This window comes from Python bivittatus, unplaced genomic scaffold (genome assembly GCF_059951505.1).
Source record: "Python bivittatus isolate LINGU-HERP-01145 unplaced genomic scaffold, Pbiv_v1 ctg000530_np1212, whole genome shotgun sequence".
Lineage (NCBI taxonomy): Eukaryota > Metazoa > Chordata > Lepidosauria > Squamata > Pythonidae > Python > Python bivittatus.
Window position 1 is genome coordinate 4,301,379 of NW_028277085.1, and position 17,029 is coordinate 4,318,407.

At 47.1% G+C, this 17,029-nt stretch overlaps 1 protein-coding gene across 2 annotated transcripts; it reads left to right on the top strand.

The window, feature by feature from the left end:
• Window positions 1-995: 995 nt before the first annotated feature.
• On the top strand, window positions 996-15,478 carry LOC103057424 (protein PML). Of its 2 annotated transcripts, none has more exons than XM_088148409.1 (8): window positions 996-1,272; window positions 2,998-3,474; window positions 4,970-5,553; window positions 5,911-5,966; window positions 6,822-6,920; window positions 7,760-8,009; window positions 8,662-8,774; window positions 9,516-15,478. In XM_088148409.1, exons 2-8 carry the CDS (start codon window positions 2,999-3,001, stop codon window positions 9,516-9,518), a joined length of 1,581 nt encoding a protein of 526 aa, XP_088004535.1. In that variant the 5' UTR covers window positions 996-1,272; window position 2,998; the 3' UTR covers window positions 9,519-15,478. The 2 variants fall into 2 exon arrangements, with proteins under 2 accessions (XP_088004535.1, XP_088004536.1); XM_088148410.1 differs by lacking the exon at window positions 996-1,272 and adding an exon at window positions 1,993-2,033.
• The last annotated feature ends 1,551 nt before the right edge of the window (window positions 15,479-17,029 follow it).

Sequence of the window (17,029 nt, forward strand, 5' to 3'; positions counted from 1 at the left end):
GATCAAGCATCTGGATGGATGGAAGGAAGGAAGGAAGGAAGGAATAGGAAGGAGGAAAAAGGAAGGAAGGAAGGAATGGAGGAAAAAAGGAAGGAAGGAAGGAGGGAAGGAAGAAATAGGAAGGAGGAAAAGGGAGGGAAGGAAGGAAGGAAGGAAGATTCCTTGCCTTCCACCGCCTTCGAGTACTCCTGGGATCTGAGATCTCACAGTGTACAAATTCAGAGTTCAAACGCCAAGAGATAAGATTAATTCCTGCTTTCTCCAAACTATGAAGAGGCAACGCATCACTGAAAAAAAAAAAAGAGTTTTAAATATGATTTGCCTAAGCTAACTTAGAAGTGTTGGTGCACATTTTAGAAATCAGTGACCTAACGTTGTAGACCTCTCAGTCCCCTGTTGGAGAAAGCTTGAACCCCCTTTGCAGATGCTCCCCAGACCCGGTTGTTGTTTTTCAGGGGGAGCCTGGGGGGGCAATCCAGGGGAGAAGCGGAGCAGGGAGAGGCTGCGCCGTAGAGTCTTCCGAAGCCCCGAAATACTGTCCCCCCCCCCCCCCCCGTTTCGGCTGGCTGCTGGGAAAACTTTGGACAAAACCCTTTTTTCTGCAGGCGCATCGCACAGGAAGGAATCAGGGGGCCGGAGGAGTGGGGGGAGCCTCAGTTCCCCTCGAAGTCTTCTTCCTTCATTTATTCGCTTGCTTGAGGTCCAACCTGCCTTTCCAGAGCGCCAGCTGCCCCCCTGGGCTGGCTTCGCCCAGCAGGCCGCCAGCCCCGGATCCCCGCCATCACCGCCCCGGCCCCTCAACAGCGTTTCTGGCTCAGCGGAAGGCGGGGGGGGCGACCTTCGCAAGCCCCCTCCAGATCCCGCAAGCTCCCGCAGCCTCGCGGAGCCCGCAGGCAGCCACCCGCGGAGGCGCCTCGCCGTCCAGCGCCGGCTCGCCGAGAAGCCGCATCCGGGGGGGGGAGGGGGGGCTTGGCCGGATTCAGAGAAGGGATTCGATGGGGGCGATTTCCGCGCCCGACCTCCTCGCGGCGGCTGCAGCCACCCGCCTCCTCTTCTCCAGCAGCGCCTTCCTGCCGCTCCTCCCTGCGGCGGCGTCGGCGGCGGCGGCCGGCCTCGCGAGGGGAAAACGAAACTTTCGCTTCTCCGCCGGCCGCCCGCTTGGTCGGCGTCGCCCCTGCCTGTCGGGGGCTGCGGCCGTTCCGGGCTTCCAGGAGGGGAGGGCGACGCCACGAGCCCCCCCGGATCGTTCCCTGCCGCCTGTTCCTGTCTGGGGTACGTTCCGTCCGGCGCGTTTTCGCCTTCCAGGCTCTCGGCGGGCGGGCGGGAGGGAAGGGGGCTTCGTCCTCACGTGGCGCAGGTGCAACCCGCGGAACGACTTGCAGGGCCTTCTGGCCCCGGTCAAGGAGCGGGAAGGCGGCTCGGGGCAATTGCACGAGCGCCTCTTTCCCGCCGTGACCGCGCTCGGACGTGCTGAACAGGGGCCGGGCCGGGTCGGGTCGGGGGCGGCTGGGGAAAGGAGGGGGTCCCGACGACGCGCGTCTCGCATCTAACGCGCCGGTTTATCAGATCCCCGGGTGGGACTCGGGAGCTGGAAATGCTGCGTCGGTCCTTCGGGGGAGTTTTCTCCCGTGTTTGCACGCGCACCGGCCACCTGCAGTTCTGGCTCGTTTGCCTCTTGGCAGTCACGCTAGTGTGATCCTGTCGAAAAAGCGGCGTGTAGCACCAGCCACCAAAATCACCCCAGAAGGATACTCTGCTCAGTGGCACGCAGCCCCCTCTCCCCCGGAGAGCTCCCTAAATTAATTAGACCTTGGACGGGGGGCCACAAGCAAATCCTAGGCTTGTAGACGAGGCCAGGAACTTGATTAACACAGGGACGATTTCATTTTGCCGGGCGGGGGTGGAAGCACTTGGCAGCCTGGCTCTCCCCGCGAGAAACAGAAACCGAAACCAAGTTAGACATTGGATCTGAACTTCCTGCGGTCCCGGAAACCCTCCGGACGGTGCGTACGCAAAAAGCCGCCACTGCAGCAGTGAGATAATATTTACTTGCTACTCTTTTGCTTTTAATACCTTTCTATCCCCCTCCCCTTTTTAAAAATGTTTCCAGATATTGGGAAGAGAACTTTTATTTAAAAAAAAAATCATTCTTTTTCTTTGCCGAACAGGCTTATTCACCTTGCCGCTGTGATTCTAGGAAGGGATGGGGTTAACCCTCACCTTCCCCAACTCGGCGCCCTCCAGATGTATTAAAATGAAGCTCACGGCTTTCCCCTGGGGGCAGAGAGTTGTGTAGTGCGCCGGGCCTTTGGAAGACCTCAAAGGGCCAAAGAAGGCTGTTTTCCTGGCCTGGCTTGAACATGGCATTAATCTGGAATGTGTGAACCCAACGTTTTTTCCCCAAAAATTATAGTTTATCATATTATAATTATGTTCATTGAGCAAAGCATGATTAAAGGAATTGTGGCTCGTGTGAGCTGCTTGCTAAGCGCCCAGATTGTGATCACATGACTGTGGGGGTGCTGCGACGGTTGTAAGTGCGAAGACTGGTTGTAAGTCCCTTTGTTCAGCCCCGTTGTAAGTTCAAACGGTCATACACACACACACACACACACACACACCAGGGGTTCTGCAGCAGTAAGAGAGAAAGGAAAAGAATCTGAGCTAATAAAAAATCTCTCCAGGCCAAATCCAGAACTTAATCATTAGCTCAGGAGGATTAAGCAAACTTTGAGAAGGTCCAGAGATCAGCTCTGCAGTTACCAAAATAGCTGCATTGTGAATTGGGCTTTCAAACGGCATCCTTCACAAGACTTTTAAAGTTGCTTGCTGACTATCCTGAGGATCTTCACCCTGTGATGATCATCCTTAGGAGCAGCAGCAGCCAAGGCGGTCCAGTTCCAGATGTTTGGTCTGCCTTTTAGGTCTCCTTCCCTCTTGATCGGTATATCCTGTCATCAAAATATTCATTCACCGCCTTCTCTCCTTTTCTCAAAGGATGGAGGAAGACTTCGGATTCCTGCTGTGCGAGGGGTGCCAGAGAGAAACCACGAACCCCAAACTTCTAGCCTGCCTGCACAGCCTCTGCACCGAATGCCTCAAAGAAAACAAGCCAGTTGCGCAGTGTCCTGTGTGCGACAGTCCCATCCAGGGCCCCGACCAAGTTCCGCTTCAGGACAATCTGCTCTTTGCGAACCTCCAGGCCAAGCTGAACACCTACCAGAAGATTGCCAGGGATCAAACGGTGGTCTGCAATTTCTGCAAAGGTGGAGCAGAGTTTTGGTGCTCGGAATGTGACGAGTTCCTTTGTCTGAAGTGTTACGAAGCTCACCAGTGGTTCTTAAAGAGGAAAAGCCACGAGGCCCAACGGCTGGCTGACCTGAGGAAGGAGACGGCCCAGAGTTTTCTGGAGGGGGCAAGGAAGTCTTGTAGACTCTTTTGTTCTGAACCCACCCACAACAATCAGGTCATAAGGTAAGGGTGTTCCTCATCCAGGGCTGGCCAGCCTGGGGAGGTGGGAGCCCCCCAAATCATGGATGTTTTGAAATTCAATTGAATATACTTGTCAGCCCTTCAGGGTAGGCGAGGTCAAGAAATAGGCATGTCAGGGCCTCCAGAAATAGAAGGTAACCACATCTGCATATCATTTGAAAGACATACCTGAAAGTCAAGGCTGACTGGTCAGCCACCACACGTCTGGTTTAATTTTCCCACTTGGGAGGAGGAGAAGGAGAAGGAGGAGGAAGTGGAGGAAGGGAAGGAGAAGGTGGAGGACGAGGAGAAGGAGAAGGAGGAGGAGGAGGAGGAGGAAGAGGAGAAGAAAGGAATTGGAGGAGGAGTTGGAGGAGAAGGAGAAGGAAGAGTTGGAGGAGGAGGATGACGAGAAGAAGGAAGGGGAGGAGGAGGAGGAGGAGGAGGAGGAGGAGGAGGAGGAGGAGGAGAAGAAGAAGAAGAAGAAGAAGAAGAAGAAGAAGAAGAAGAAGAAGAAGAAGAAGAAGAAGAAGAAGAAGAAGAAGAAGAAGAAGAAAGCTTGAGATGCATGAATCCTATGTTTTTCTCGGGTTCTTTTGTGCTTCTGTGAATAATGCTAATCCAAAGACTTCATGCAAGATGCAAACCCACCCACTGCCTGTCCTAACAGCATTACCAAGCAACCCTGGTCTAACTCAGAATCTTCCAGATTGGCTAAGCAAACCAGCCAAGATTCTGGTGGCAAATGCCATCTGCCTGCAGAAGACTTTTAGCACGAGGCAAGGAGGGGGAACCCTAGGGATCCTCCAGATTTTGCTAAGCCAGTCTTATGTCTTTCTTGATTAAATTCCCAACTACCAAGGCCTTTTAGTGGTCTTCAGTAAAGCCTGAAACAAAGTTTAAACATTTCTAAAAAGAACTGTTTTAAAAACCTTTGGGAAAGCTAAGAGAGAGTGAATTGATCCAGAGAGGTGTTCCAAAGAGTAGAAAAGCTAAAGGAAAGGTTGGGCCATGGATCCATGGATAAATCTGTGGCAGCTTGTAGAAAAATAAGGCTATAACCTTGAAGGGGGAATGCCAGGGGGGTTACATAAGCATCCGCTTCGTCCTGGAAGAGTGGAGAGCTGAGAAAAGGAATGCAATATTGCCTCACCTTGTTTTTCTTGCATGTAAGGGGCAGGAAAGAGAAACTCTTGTCAAGTCTTATTCTGGGCTGCAACCTTAAGGTAAAATTCCAGTAGTCTTTGGGATTCAGTTGCCTGGCCTGGCCTCCCTCAAAGGGCTGGTGCAATTTCCTTAGGTATTCTTCATGGGTGATGGAAATCATAGAGAGAGGCCGTTCTCTCATCCACCCAGGCCCCAGGCTGTCTAGGACTTTGACCAGCACTATTCATTTTGCTTGGAAACAAATTGGCAATGGAGTCCTTTTAACCCAGGGGAGGACAGAAGTGACTTGAGATGTCTTTTTTTTTTTTAATTGTCTGCCTGTACTTGACAGCATCTATTGTCATGGATGCCGCAAACCACTGTGTTGCTGTTGTGCCCTGCTCGATGGAGAACACTACAATGCCAAGCTTTACTGTGACATCCGCGTGGAAATTGAGAGCCGGAAGGAGGAACTGGGCAGGATAAAGGAGGAGCTGGTCAAGAGGAAGAGGAGCTTTGAGAATGCGCACAAGAGCGTCTATGAGCGACTGCAGAAGCTGGAGAGGTTGCAGAACGAAACCCGAGAGCAGATCCAGAAGAAGGTGGATGAGATGGTCCAGTGGATCCAGCAGAAGGGGGATGAACTTTTGGAGAAAGTGAACCATCAATTCTGCCAGGAGCAGGAAGAAGCCAAGAAGAAGCTGGACTCTGCTGAGCAGATCATCAAGCGAGTGGAGGCCGGCGAGCAGATGGTGGAGAAAATGGACCTCTTTGGATCAGACCAAGAGGTGATGGACATGCACCCCTTCATCAAAGAGTCCCTGGAGAAGCTCAAGAAAGAGAAGTTTCCAATTTCAAGCTTTCAGATGCAAGTAGAGAACTTCGATGAGGTCAGAGGGGAACTCCAAACTCTGCTTAAGAGGGTCAAAGGAGAAGGTAAGAAGCTTTCAAAAATCCGACTCTTGCCGTTGTACCTTCTGGGGATGGGGCAATGGTGTCTTAAGCAAGAGGTGGGATATAATGAAGGAACCTACAGCCATATTTGTATATATACCATTTTTGCTGGGGAACCTAACTGTGCCAACATCTTTAAAGAAAAGTGGCACGAGAGACAGGTGATGATGGGAGAAGTTGGAGCACCGGCACATTTGGATGTTACAGGTTGTGGGAAATTATGTAGGATTTGGTGCTGAGCAGCCGGTCTGTCTCTCAGTTGAAGAGGTGAGGTACTGTATAACCCTACGCAAATGACCTGAGCCCAGATCTGGTGCTAATTCTCTGTTCTGCTTGCAGATACCCGTCAGCGTACAGTTTCCATCCCCGGATCTCATAATTCCTTGGTCAATTTGGTAAGCCTGAGTGGGTGGATGTGAAAGTGGACACTTAGTCCAAGAGGTGGCAGTCCATTGGTGGACATTATTTGTTCACCTACCCTGTAGGATCCCTTCTGGAAATGGGCAGAAGGTAGATCAGGAACAATTGGGAGGTCACGGACTGCTTTGCAGTTGATCAGAAAAGGCCTTCAACTCCCTGGCGAAACTTCTCAAATCTAAGTTGGGCAGTTAGTATGTGCGACCTGTAGTCGTTCACTTGTAGTTGCAGGTTCAGGAATGGGTGCAAGCACATTCCTTTTGGTTCCGAGCCCAGAGACCCAGCTTTTGGATTAACGGCTCGTGGACCAGCAATGTCTGTAACAAGCCTCAGTGGCAGAAAAATGACAAGCCTCTCAGAACATCCCCAGGTACATGGTGCAATCACTTACCTACATTATGTTGCTTGCATCATGAGTCTGTGTTGTCATCCCGCCACATGGACGCCCCTGCGCTGAACTCCGTCTTCCTATTTACATTGCGCCCTGTGGTTGTGCAGCTGACTTGCTTCATCTTAGAATAAAATCCCATCGGAACCCTGGATCAAAACCACGTTTTAAATCTTAATTCGTTGGCTTATGAATGTTGGCTTATTTGAGCCCGACCGACCATAGTCCTGGCTTCAAGCAGAGGAGGTGTGAAGCCAGGATGCCAATATCCTTTTAGGTGTGAATAGAGCCAGTGTGTCTAACATTTCTCCAATGCTTTATCAGGAATATTATGCATCGCCGTGCTCCACCCACGTTAGTTATCAAGGGAGGTCAGCTTCCTTCTGTCCATCTCTGTTAGCATGAAAACTCTTTTAATTTCTGTTTTTGTTATTTTTGCTTACAGGAAGGTCTGCACCATGAGAAAAACCAGCCAAAATCTCAGGCGACAAAAGTGCAGATACCCACATACATTCTCAGTCTTGCCAACACACTGCAGGGTTTTGTAAGTTTTGGTCATCTCCAATAACTTTTAGTTTTTTCACCTTTTCAGATTTCTCTGGTCTGCTGGTCTCCTTCAGCTTTTTTTTTGGGGGGGGGGGGGTCCATTTTATCATAGCAGGGAAAAAAGTCAGTAAAAATCACTGAATTTTCATTGAAGCAGGAGTAGACATCTTTTGATTCTGAAATCAGTTCTTCTTGCCTTTGCTTCTAAACTAAACTAATGTGCGTTTGATCCTAAAAGGCTGTCTGCTCATTTTCCCCCCAAAACACCTAGCAGGTTTGACTGCAATGATGTTATTTTACTCATTGCTTTATTTCCTTTCCAGCCCATTAGTGCAAGCACTGAAACCTGTACTGCTAGGAAAGAAAATTCCTGTTTGACACAGACACTAGATAATTTGGCCTGTTTTAAGAAGAACTGGGGAGATGGGCTCTAGGACTGATTGAAGAGCTAGCCCATCAGGGATTGTGGAAATCTAGCTGGAGTGTGTTTATTGATTGAGGATATTTTTGTAACAGTTTTGGGGTAATCTTCGCAAAGCGGTGCACTGAGGGTCAAATAAAATAAATAAGTAAAAATGCAACAGCGTCGTTACAATATATTAAGAACAATAGGCAACCATAGGCATTTGAAAGGGGGGTGAAATGAATTGCAGGGGGAAAATCATCCGTATTTAGACAGGAAATGCCTTGGGGGGAAGGCGAGTCCTCATTACCTGCTAAAAGATGGATAGTAACTAATGGGTCTGTTTGCTGGAGAGGAAGACTGTGTTTGTCTTGCTCACAAAGCCTGTGTTGGCCTGATCAAAGGTTTAGAAGTCTCTTTAATCTGGATTTTAGACCCCCTCAATCTCACCAACTAAGCGACCAGGGACCCAGTTGGAAAAGTCCATCCAGGCTTCTCCCAAGATGTTGAAGTTGGAAGAATGTGAGCATGACGCTCCTGAAGTCTCCAACAAGCGAGCCCAAGAGGACGGCCCCAAATCTCGACGGCTTTCGTTCCGGGAATCAACCCCAGAACATGAGCAAAGAGGAGTTTTCAAATCGATTGAGTCCTTGGAGGACTCGCCTCCTGGGATCTGTGAAACAGGTAGGAGGAGAGGAAGCAGGACGTTTAGAAAAACCACAGGTTGCACCCTAGGAAGACTTTCTCCAGTGGGGAGATGAAATGACACCATTCACAGTGGATCTGGACATTTCAGCACAGGGGTTAATATGTGGAGAGACAACCTGCATCAGCTGGTTTGACGGCTGAGGCAACTGGTCAACCCTTTGAGGTAGTCCAGACCGGAAACCAAAACCAATCAGTACTAATACTACCTTTATTGTAAAGTTACATGAACAGAATCTTGTACGTCTGAAAGCATTTCCCCCCTCCCTTGCCTTCACTTTCCAGAGAACTAGGGAGGGTTTCTCCACCTCCATTTCTTCTGAGGGCTGAGCAATCTCTTATCAGACTGTCATCTAGGCCAGTGTTTCTCAGCCCTGATGGCTTTAAGATGCGTGGTCTTCAACTCTCAGAATTCCCCAGGCAGCATGGGGAGTCCCCCACGCATCTTAAAGACATCAGGGTTGAGAAACACTGGTCTAGGTTGTGGCTCTTCCTCCTGTCTCCCAGGTGGTTCTCACAGCTGACTACACAAAAGGGCCAGCCTGAGACCTCAAATTCTCCCTGCCTCCAAGATGCTAAATAACAAAGTCTGCAGCCATTGTGTGGCATTCACACTTGCGTTTTTCTACAGAGGTCGCCAGTATTGTGATCAGTAGTTCTGAAGACACCGAAGATGATGATGCGGTGAGGGTGAGGAGAAGGTCCCAGCAAATGGAAAGGAAAGAACAGGATGACCGCTTGGAGGTAGAGCAGCAGTGAGACATTTGACCCACTAGAAACCTTAGCAACTTCTCAACCTTAGCAACTTTAAGACAGGTGGACTTCAACTCCCAGAATTCTCCAGTAATGCTTAGGAAGTCCACCTGTCTTAAAGTTGCCAAAGTTGAGAAACACTGTTCTAGATTGACTACAATTCTCCTCATCCCTGGGCTGATGGGAGTTGTGTTCCAGCAACACCAGGAGGCCTGCTATTTCCCTACCCTACTGCAGAGATTTAGAAGATTTTTGTGTATTTCATTGAAATCTTTGGTTCCTATGAAAAGCTGGCAGAGGAACAAGGAGGATCTTTGGTCAAGGACATTTAGAATTGTGTTCTTAAATCAGAGGACCCTTTAACTGCTAGCCTTGTGCAAATGGAGCCTCCATGTCCCAGTAGCAGTCTACCTGAACTGTCAGTTGTCAGGGAATCAGGGCAGATTTTAGGCCATGTGAATTTCTTGGAGGCGCCATGTTAGTCCTAGTGGCAAAACAACATGTTGGACTAGTCCAGCCTTCCCCAAGCTGGTGCCTTTAGAAGTGTTGAGATTAGACTGCATGCTGGACTCGGAATTCTGGGAGTTGTCATCACAACAGACCTGGGATTCTGGGAGTTGTAGTCACAACAGGCCTGGGATTCTGGGAGTTGTAGTCTGGGAAAGGCAGGGTGCTCTTTTGGCCTGATCCAGTAAAATCGGTTGAGCCAACAACTCTGTCTTTCCTTTTCAGTGACTATCTGCTCCTTCCAGACTGGTTTCCAGTAAGCCGGGCCTGAGTTAGCAGCCACAGGACGGATGTGCAATTTCCCCTTTTCTTCTGTGCTTCTTCCAAACACATCCCTGCCAGTGGGGCAACTGTTTCTCAGAGCACCAGTTTGGGGCTGTTGTGTTACTCCCGTGCCACTGCATCGTGGAAAATGCCTTTCTCCAAATTTGCGCCCCGTTTTATCCAGGCCTTAATAATAGCACTGAGTTCTGAATCATGCATCGCTGATCATCTCCAGTATCCAGAGGCCTTCCACGGATGGCAGAGTCCAACAGGGCCGCTGAAACCCTCTCCGCTTGGCTCCTGGGTACCGCTACTTGCCCGCTCTCTAAGAGTTTCTCCCAAATAGCCTTTCCGTAGTTTTCGTTGCCTTGTTTTTAGCTCAGTAACTAGAAGAACTAAAGCTAAGCAGCCCCCCGCTTTCAATCAGTGGATTTGGCCTACCTGGTTTCCTGGTTATTCCAGAAAGTTTGTACGACCTTTTTGTCATCCCTTTTTTAAAGGACAAAGATGCTGTGTGCTGTTTCTCATATATCATTTCTCTTGCTGCAGTGATCATATATTGAAATAATCTTTTCCATGGTGTTTTTCTAACTCTTTATCCATCAATCCTAAAGGGAAAAGTTCTGGTTTCAATTGAATATTAATCTTTAAAATCTTCTGTATCAGTGTATGTATTCGAATCCAAAATTTGTTAACTTTTTTACATGTCCCCCAGGCATGATAAAATGTCCCTTCACGTTGCTCACATTTCCAACATACATTTGAAAGGCCCACTGAAGCTGGTAGAGATCATCATCCCAAAGTAAGTTCGATTTCTCAGTTTCAAGGCCAAGTCAGTTTCCCACTGATTATTCCTAAGTCCCTTTTGTCCCCTTGATGCGGTACTACGCTGTTACAGGATCCGGTAGCCAAAACGCTCTGGATTGTCCCCGAAGAAACTGACCTTGATTATAAACCATAGTGTGTGCCCACTGTGAAAACAGTGTGGAAGTGGGCATCGCTTCTCTCTTCATTAAAGGAACCACATTAATTGTGGTCTTTCTAATAAGCCTGAAAAAGATGCAGCTACTTTAATGAATCAAGTAATGAAAGTGCTGTGTCCTAATGCAGCTCTTAAAGAGAGCTGTTCCTCAAGTTGAAATTATGACTTGGCTTGCCTGCCACGCTAAGCGAGCATTGGTTTAATCATGGATTGTTGAGTAAACATGGCTGGCTGGGTTCACAGAGTACATTAAGATCCGAATGGGGTTTATAAACCACAGTGGCTAGATTCCCGCAGCATGCTAAGCCGGAACCAAATCAAGCACATTAAGGCTAGCCCATTTTGGGAAGTTTGCTTGTATCATGTTCGTATGGCACAAAGACAGGGGAAACAGTAGAGGGCACTCTAGCACAAGGAGAGTTAACGTGCCAAGCCTTGGTGCCTCAAAAGAGCAGAATCTCTGGGAAGTTCCTGGCCGTGGGTGCAGGGCCGAAGAACGAAGCCCTCTATTTTTTGGTCGTGAAAACCGGAGAAGCCAATTTTATTTTGCGCTTTTTGAAGTATGCTCTTTCCCCCCAAATTTTAGAGGAACTCCTGCCAGAAAAGGAGTATCTTAAAAAATTCACATTTCAGAAAAAAAAAAAAAAGTTCTCGTGATCATGCTGGTGGATAAATTAAAACAAAGGCTAAAAGGTGATACGTGTTGTTTCCAGTTTAAAGTGGGATCTCTGGATGCCCCCCCCCCCCAATCTTTGTGCATCCTTTCCTGGCATGGAAGAGTGATGTGCGTGGGAGAGTCACAGAATTATCAGCGGCTGGGCTAAAGATCTCTTGAACTGACCATGGGGAGTCCTAAAAGAGAAATCCTCCTACAGAACTTCTGGAGGAACTTCTCTCCAGCTCTAAAGCAAGTTTGAGGCCAGCTAGGTCAATAGTTAAAGTATTTGCTGGAAACCCTTTAAGGAGAGAAAGAGGACCTAAACTTCCAAGAGGTGCCAGAAAGAACTCTGGAGAAGCTGCTCTTCCTTCTAAATAGCTGCTTTTGCTGCTCTTAAGATGACTGGTTGCCTGATAAATAGCCATCATCAGGGTGCAAAGGGACCCTAAAGAAGCCCCTCGCTTAAATGAGAGCTTTAATAGATGAAGTGGGCTACCTTGAGATAGGTATAAAGGGAGCTGAGCAATTCTAGATTTCCCCTTTAGTTTTTCTGTCTGGTCTGCAGAAAGGAAGAAGCAGTTGGAGGACATGGACCTTCAAGTGGCTGGCAGGCAAGTGAATGACTCTGATTTAACCCTTTGGTGTGGTGGCTAGGAACCCCAGAATTGCAATCTTAAGGTTGTATCCTGAAATGAGGCTAAACTTGATCCAGTTTCCAGTCTGATTCCTTGTCCACCTTGGTGAGTGTTGACAGTCCCACAAGGAATGAAAACTGATAGGACCAGAGATATCATGTTATTCAATAATGCTCTAATAATATTATTAAGATGCAGTAATAATGATCATCATCATCATCTTGGGGAGCTGCTTGAAAGATGCTTGTTTAGTGTTGATGCCATAATCCAGAACTGCAACTGTATGCAACCATTAACTGATCCTAAGCAGATGGTTTCCTGTGAGGGTAAGAAATCCTTGGAAAGCAGGATCTGTGTCCTGAGGGTTTCTCTACAGTTAGGATAGTAGAATTTATTTATTTGAAAGGCCATTTATTCATGAGGAAGGGCTCAAGATTTTCTTTCCATCAAAGCCAGTGAGACAGAAAGAAAAAGTTGGAGGAAAATGCTGAGAGTGGGAAACAGACCCATAGATTTGAAGGAGATTTGTCCTATAGTGAAAGCTACATAGTGTTAATAAACCAACATTAGAGAGGACCCGAGAACTAGGCTGTTGCACCTATGGCTTCTTGTTAGGGTGAAGATTTGCTGGAATCAGTTGGAAGATGTGACGTGCGGTAAACTGGGTGGCCCGAGATGGTCTCCAAATCTCCTGCCATTTTACTCCTCTCTTTGCTTCATTCTCTGACCCCAGTAGTCCGTCTGAATTCCTATACAGGACAGGAACTAGGGCCCTGCAGAAAAAGTGCCATAGTTTTCCTTCCAACTTTTACTCTGTTGAATGAAACAGAATGTGTTTTGGAACCCTTTCAAAAGAGAAGAAAACAGTGATCAAATCTGGGACTCTTGCACTGATTTATACACCAAGTGGCCGAGGGATGTGCATGAATGTCCTGTCTCTTCACAGTTTGTGTCCTCCCTGCTTTTCAACCCCTCCAGGAAATTCCAAGGGAACTCCTTCCATGTCCCCTTCCCACCCTGGACTGGAAGGCTGAGAATCTAAGGAGGCTTCTGAGTAATGGAAAGAGGCTCTTGGAAAAGCAGCAGTGGTGCTCCCCTCTGTCATTTCCAACAAACTCAGAAACACTTCGGAAGAGCAATGGAAAAGAAGTATCAGGAAGTCACAAGGTTGAGTTCAGTTGAGCATCTATTCCTGCAATGCAAATTCACAAATTAGAAATCAGTTAGAAAGCAGGTGTGGGTGAATGTGGAATAGTGGAAGACAGTCCAGGGTGCAGAGACCCCTTCACTTGATCACTTCCAGGGTACTATGTCCTAGTGGACTGTAGTAGCTTACTCAATGTGGCAGATGATGGCCACTCCATCCATGCTTGTGTAATTTCCTGCAATTTATAATTCATATGTTACACATTTCCTAAAGCTGAGCACGTACCAAGGATGAGAGAAGGAGATCCCTGTCTGGAAAGGCACGGAGATCCTATGGAAATGTCTTGGACGGACAGCATTTTCAGAGGTTCAGAAGGAGAATGGGGTTTTCCCTATTAGCTCCCTGGAGATGTTGACCCCTGAATTTATAATCTGGAAGGAAAGCAGGTGTTCTTACCACCTCATGGTGCAGATGCTATGAGATGTGCAAGAACAAAACATCTGTGAAAGCAGTTGCATTCAAGGTGGAGAAACCATGAGAGTCTCGTTAGGTTCAAGGACTCTACTAGGTGTGAATTAACAGATGATTAAATAATGAACAGTGCCTGGGAGGCTGTAGTTCTTGCCCCCGCCCTGGGAGAACATCATAGCTAGAAGAAAATCCAGCCTGGTCAGAAAAGGTACACTAAGGAACTCACATCACCTTCTTGGCTAGAAGGAGTGCTGCAACCAAGAATGGATGTTGGAGAGTTTCCTTCTTGTCTCTCTTTCTCTCTCTCTTCTTTTGGAACCATGTCTTTTATATGTAACTAATAAGCTGCTTTGCATTGTGAGCCTTTTATGGAAGAAGAGTGGGGCAAAATACTTTAAATGTATAAAGAAACATACATTTATTTGCATATGGCTTTGGTTTGAACAAGAATGCAGGCTTTTATTTGTTGACCAGGCATTCATAAGTTATTCTTATGTGTATGGAAAAGGGGCACGCGTGTTCTAACACAGCCTCCCCACAGTGATCACCTACCAGTTGCATGGATTTCAACTCCCAGAATTCTCAGCGATTGCCTTGCTAGCTGGGGATTCTGGGAAGTGGAGTGCACACCCTGCAGATTGGGTAAAGCTGTCCTAAATCACTGCTTCCCAGCTGCAGTTTTCAAAAGTACTTACTTTGGAACAATTTGGATAGCTTCAAAGTCACAGGGTTAGTAGAAAACATCTCTGCAGACTGGATATTAGGCCCTCTGCGCGGTCGCTCACGCTCTGGTCACCTCCCGGTCGGATTACTGCAATGCGCTCTACATGGGACTACCCTTGAAGAGTATCCAGAAGCTACAGCTGGTGCAGAATGCAGTGATGTGGACAGTTTTGAACACCCCCGGGGGGCACATATAACACCTCTGTTACGTGAGCTGCATCAGTTGCCGGTTTGTTTCCAGGTCCAATTCAAGGTGTTGGTTATTACCTTTAAAGCCCTTCATGGCACAGAACTCGGTTATCTGAGGAGCCGTCTCGCCCCCCTTATATCAGCCCACCCCACTCGGTCTGGCAGAAGAGGCATGTTGTGGACCCCACCAGTCAAGGAATTTTAGCTGGCAGGGTCTAGGAAGAAGGCCTTTTCTGCCATGGTCCCCACCCTGTGGAACAACTTACCACCTGAGTTGCCATCCGTCCCCGCTCTCATGGCCTTCTGGAAGAGTGTGAAATCTTGGCTGTGCCAGATAGCCTGGGGGCAGGATGGGGCTCTCGTTGCTGGAATTGGCTGGTGGGGTAATTGATTCTGCCCCCCCCCCCCATCATCTTGAATTGCATATAGTATTTTTTAAGCTAATTTAATATGGATATTTATATCTTTACTGTTTTTAATGATTGATTTTAATTGTGAGCTGCCCAGAGTCATCCTCTGGGGCAGATGGGCGGCATATAAATTTAATAAGTAAATAAAAAGTAAAACATTGGTAGGTGGATCCGCATGGCCATGTTGAAATATGCATGAAGCGTGAAAGCAGAGGTTGGAAGGGTAAAACCTACATTTACAATTAACACGGATAGAAATATCTGGAGGAGGGCAAAGGATTTTTTGTTGATGAGGTAATTGCCCCAGACAATTTTAGTGAAAAACGTGCAAGCATTTGTAATTGCCTGTAAAGTAACAGTTACCTTTTGGAGCAATAAATAGCATTGCCAGTTTGAACTAATCCCCTGGAATGGCAGATATAATATGCAGCTAGCTCGATTTGCTGTGATTAATAATGTATTGCTTAATTTAAACTGTTCTCGACAATCTCTGCAAGAGCCTGTGGCAGAGTTTTGTTCACAGTGCACAAATCCACTGCATTTATGAAAATTGATTTCACTCTTTCACCTCCCCTTTCCCGAAATAATGAAAGCCAAGGGGCAGAGTTTACGATTAATTTATGCTGCATAATTTCAACCAGACATAAATTCTCAGTGAAGTTAGCTCACAGAAGCAGTTAAGTTTGTAACTGGCTTATGTTTTTAATTAAAATCCTTTATTCAAATGCTGTGATGTGTCTATACCTACAAAGATCAGGATTCTGCAAGCCCTGGTATTCCCTGTGACACTCCACAGAAGCAGAAGTTGGACTTTGAAGAAGGAAGATAGGAAGAGTGTTGATGCCTTTGAACTTTGGTGTTGGAGAAGACTCCTGAGAATACTGTGGACAGCCAAGAAAACAAGTCAATGGATCATCAAACACATCAACCCAGAGTCCTCGCTTGAGGCACAAATGACCAGGCTCAAATGATCCTACTTCAGACACATTATGTGAAGATTCAGCTCTCTGGAGAAGGCCCTAATGCTGGGAAAGGTGGAAGGAAAGAGAAGAAGAGGAGGACCAGTAGCAAGACTCAGTACGTTGGAAGAGCTGAAGGACCACGTTAGGGACAGATCATGGAGAAAATTTATCTATGTGGTCTCTAAGAGTTGACACCAACTTGATGGCATGTAATCAGTTAATTAACACGAAGATCTAGCTCTCTTGAAAAGTCTATAATGCTGGGAAAGATGGAAGGAAAAAGAAGAGGAGGACCAACAGCAATGTGGATGGACTCAGTTACATTGGCGATGGGGGCACCGTTGGAAGACCTCAAGGACCAGGTTTGGGATAGATTGTCATGGAGAAAATCTGTCTATGTGGTCACTAGGAGTAAAAAACAATTTGATTGCACATAATCACTCAATCCCTCAATCAATCAATCCCCCACTGGAATTCATTTCCCTGTATAAGGTGACATGTTAAGTGATGTGTTAGGCATCCTGCCTGACTTGATCTGAATTTCCCCAATCTGGAACAGGATTTAACGTTCAATATTTCCTGGATTGTAAACAATACGCATTCATCATTTGGATAATAATAACAATTGCTGCTGCTGCTGCTGCTGCTGCTGCTCATCATCATCATCATCATCATCATCATCCATTTGGGTTATAGTGAAGTGGGGGAAACTAGAAAGCTAAAAGGTTGTTGATTTCTTCAGCCCCGCAAGTCAATGAAATGGCTCTACTTTTTAAAAAGGGATATTATTTCCAAAGACAACATAGGGAAAATCATAAAGAGCAGGAATAGGTGGCTGGGGAATTCTGGGAGTTAAGTCCACACATCTTCAAGTTACCAAGCTTGGGAAACACTGCATCAGCACGTTGGGTTGTGAGTATAGAAGGAAGGCCTTTGTGTCACGAGATCACCCTGCGCATGTCATTTTGGCACCACTGCAGAGGCATCATGGCTACGTCATTGGTTTAGGAAGCTGAGAATAAAAGTAGATATATTGCCCTGATAGATTATAAAAATCTATCTTCTATGGGGGCTTCCAGTGACACTCTCACCCTGGGCCCAAACCATTAGGGCTATCACAGATTTTGCAGAAACCATTTTGGACTTTTTGAGCAAAACATACCCTTTTTGTTGCCTGGACAATTTATTTATTTATGAAGGGACGATGTCCCTGAATTACTATATTACCCTAACCCTAACCCTAACCCTAACCCTAACCCTAACCCTAACCCTTTTTAAATAAAAACTGCCTTCTGCTC

Bases quoted from the DNA above. Each gene is read 5' to 3' on its own strand.
- LOC103057424 (XM_088148409.1), top strand. From the start codon at position 2,999: ATGGAGGAAGACTTCGGATTCCTGCTGTGCGAGGGGTGCCAGAGAGAA. The intron at 5,554-5,910 runs GTAAGAAGCTTT...TTCTGCTTGCAG, and splicing joins TAAGAGGGTCAAAGGAGAAG to ATACCCGTCAGCGTACAGTT. The intron at 5,967-6,821 runs GTAAGCCTGAGT...TTTTGCTTACAG, and splicing joins ATAATTCCTTGGTCAATTTG to GAAGGTCTGCACCATGAGAA.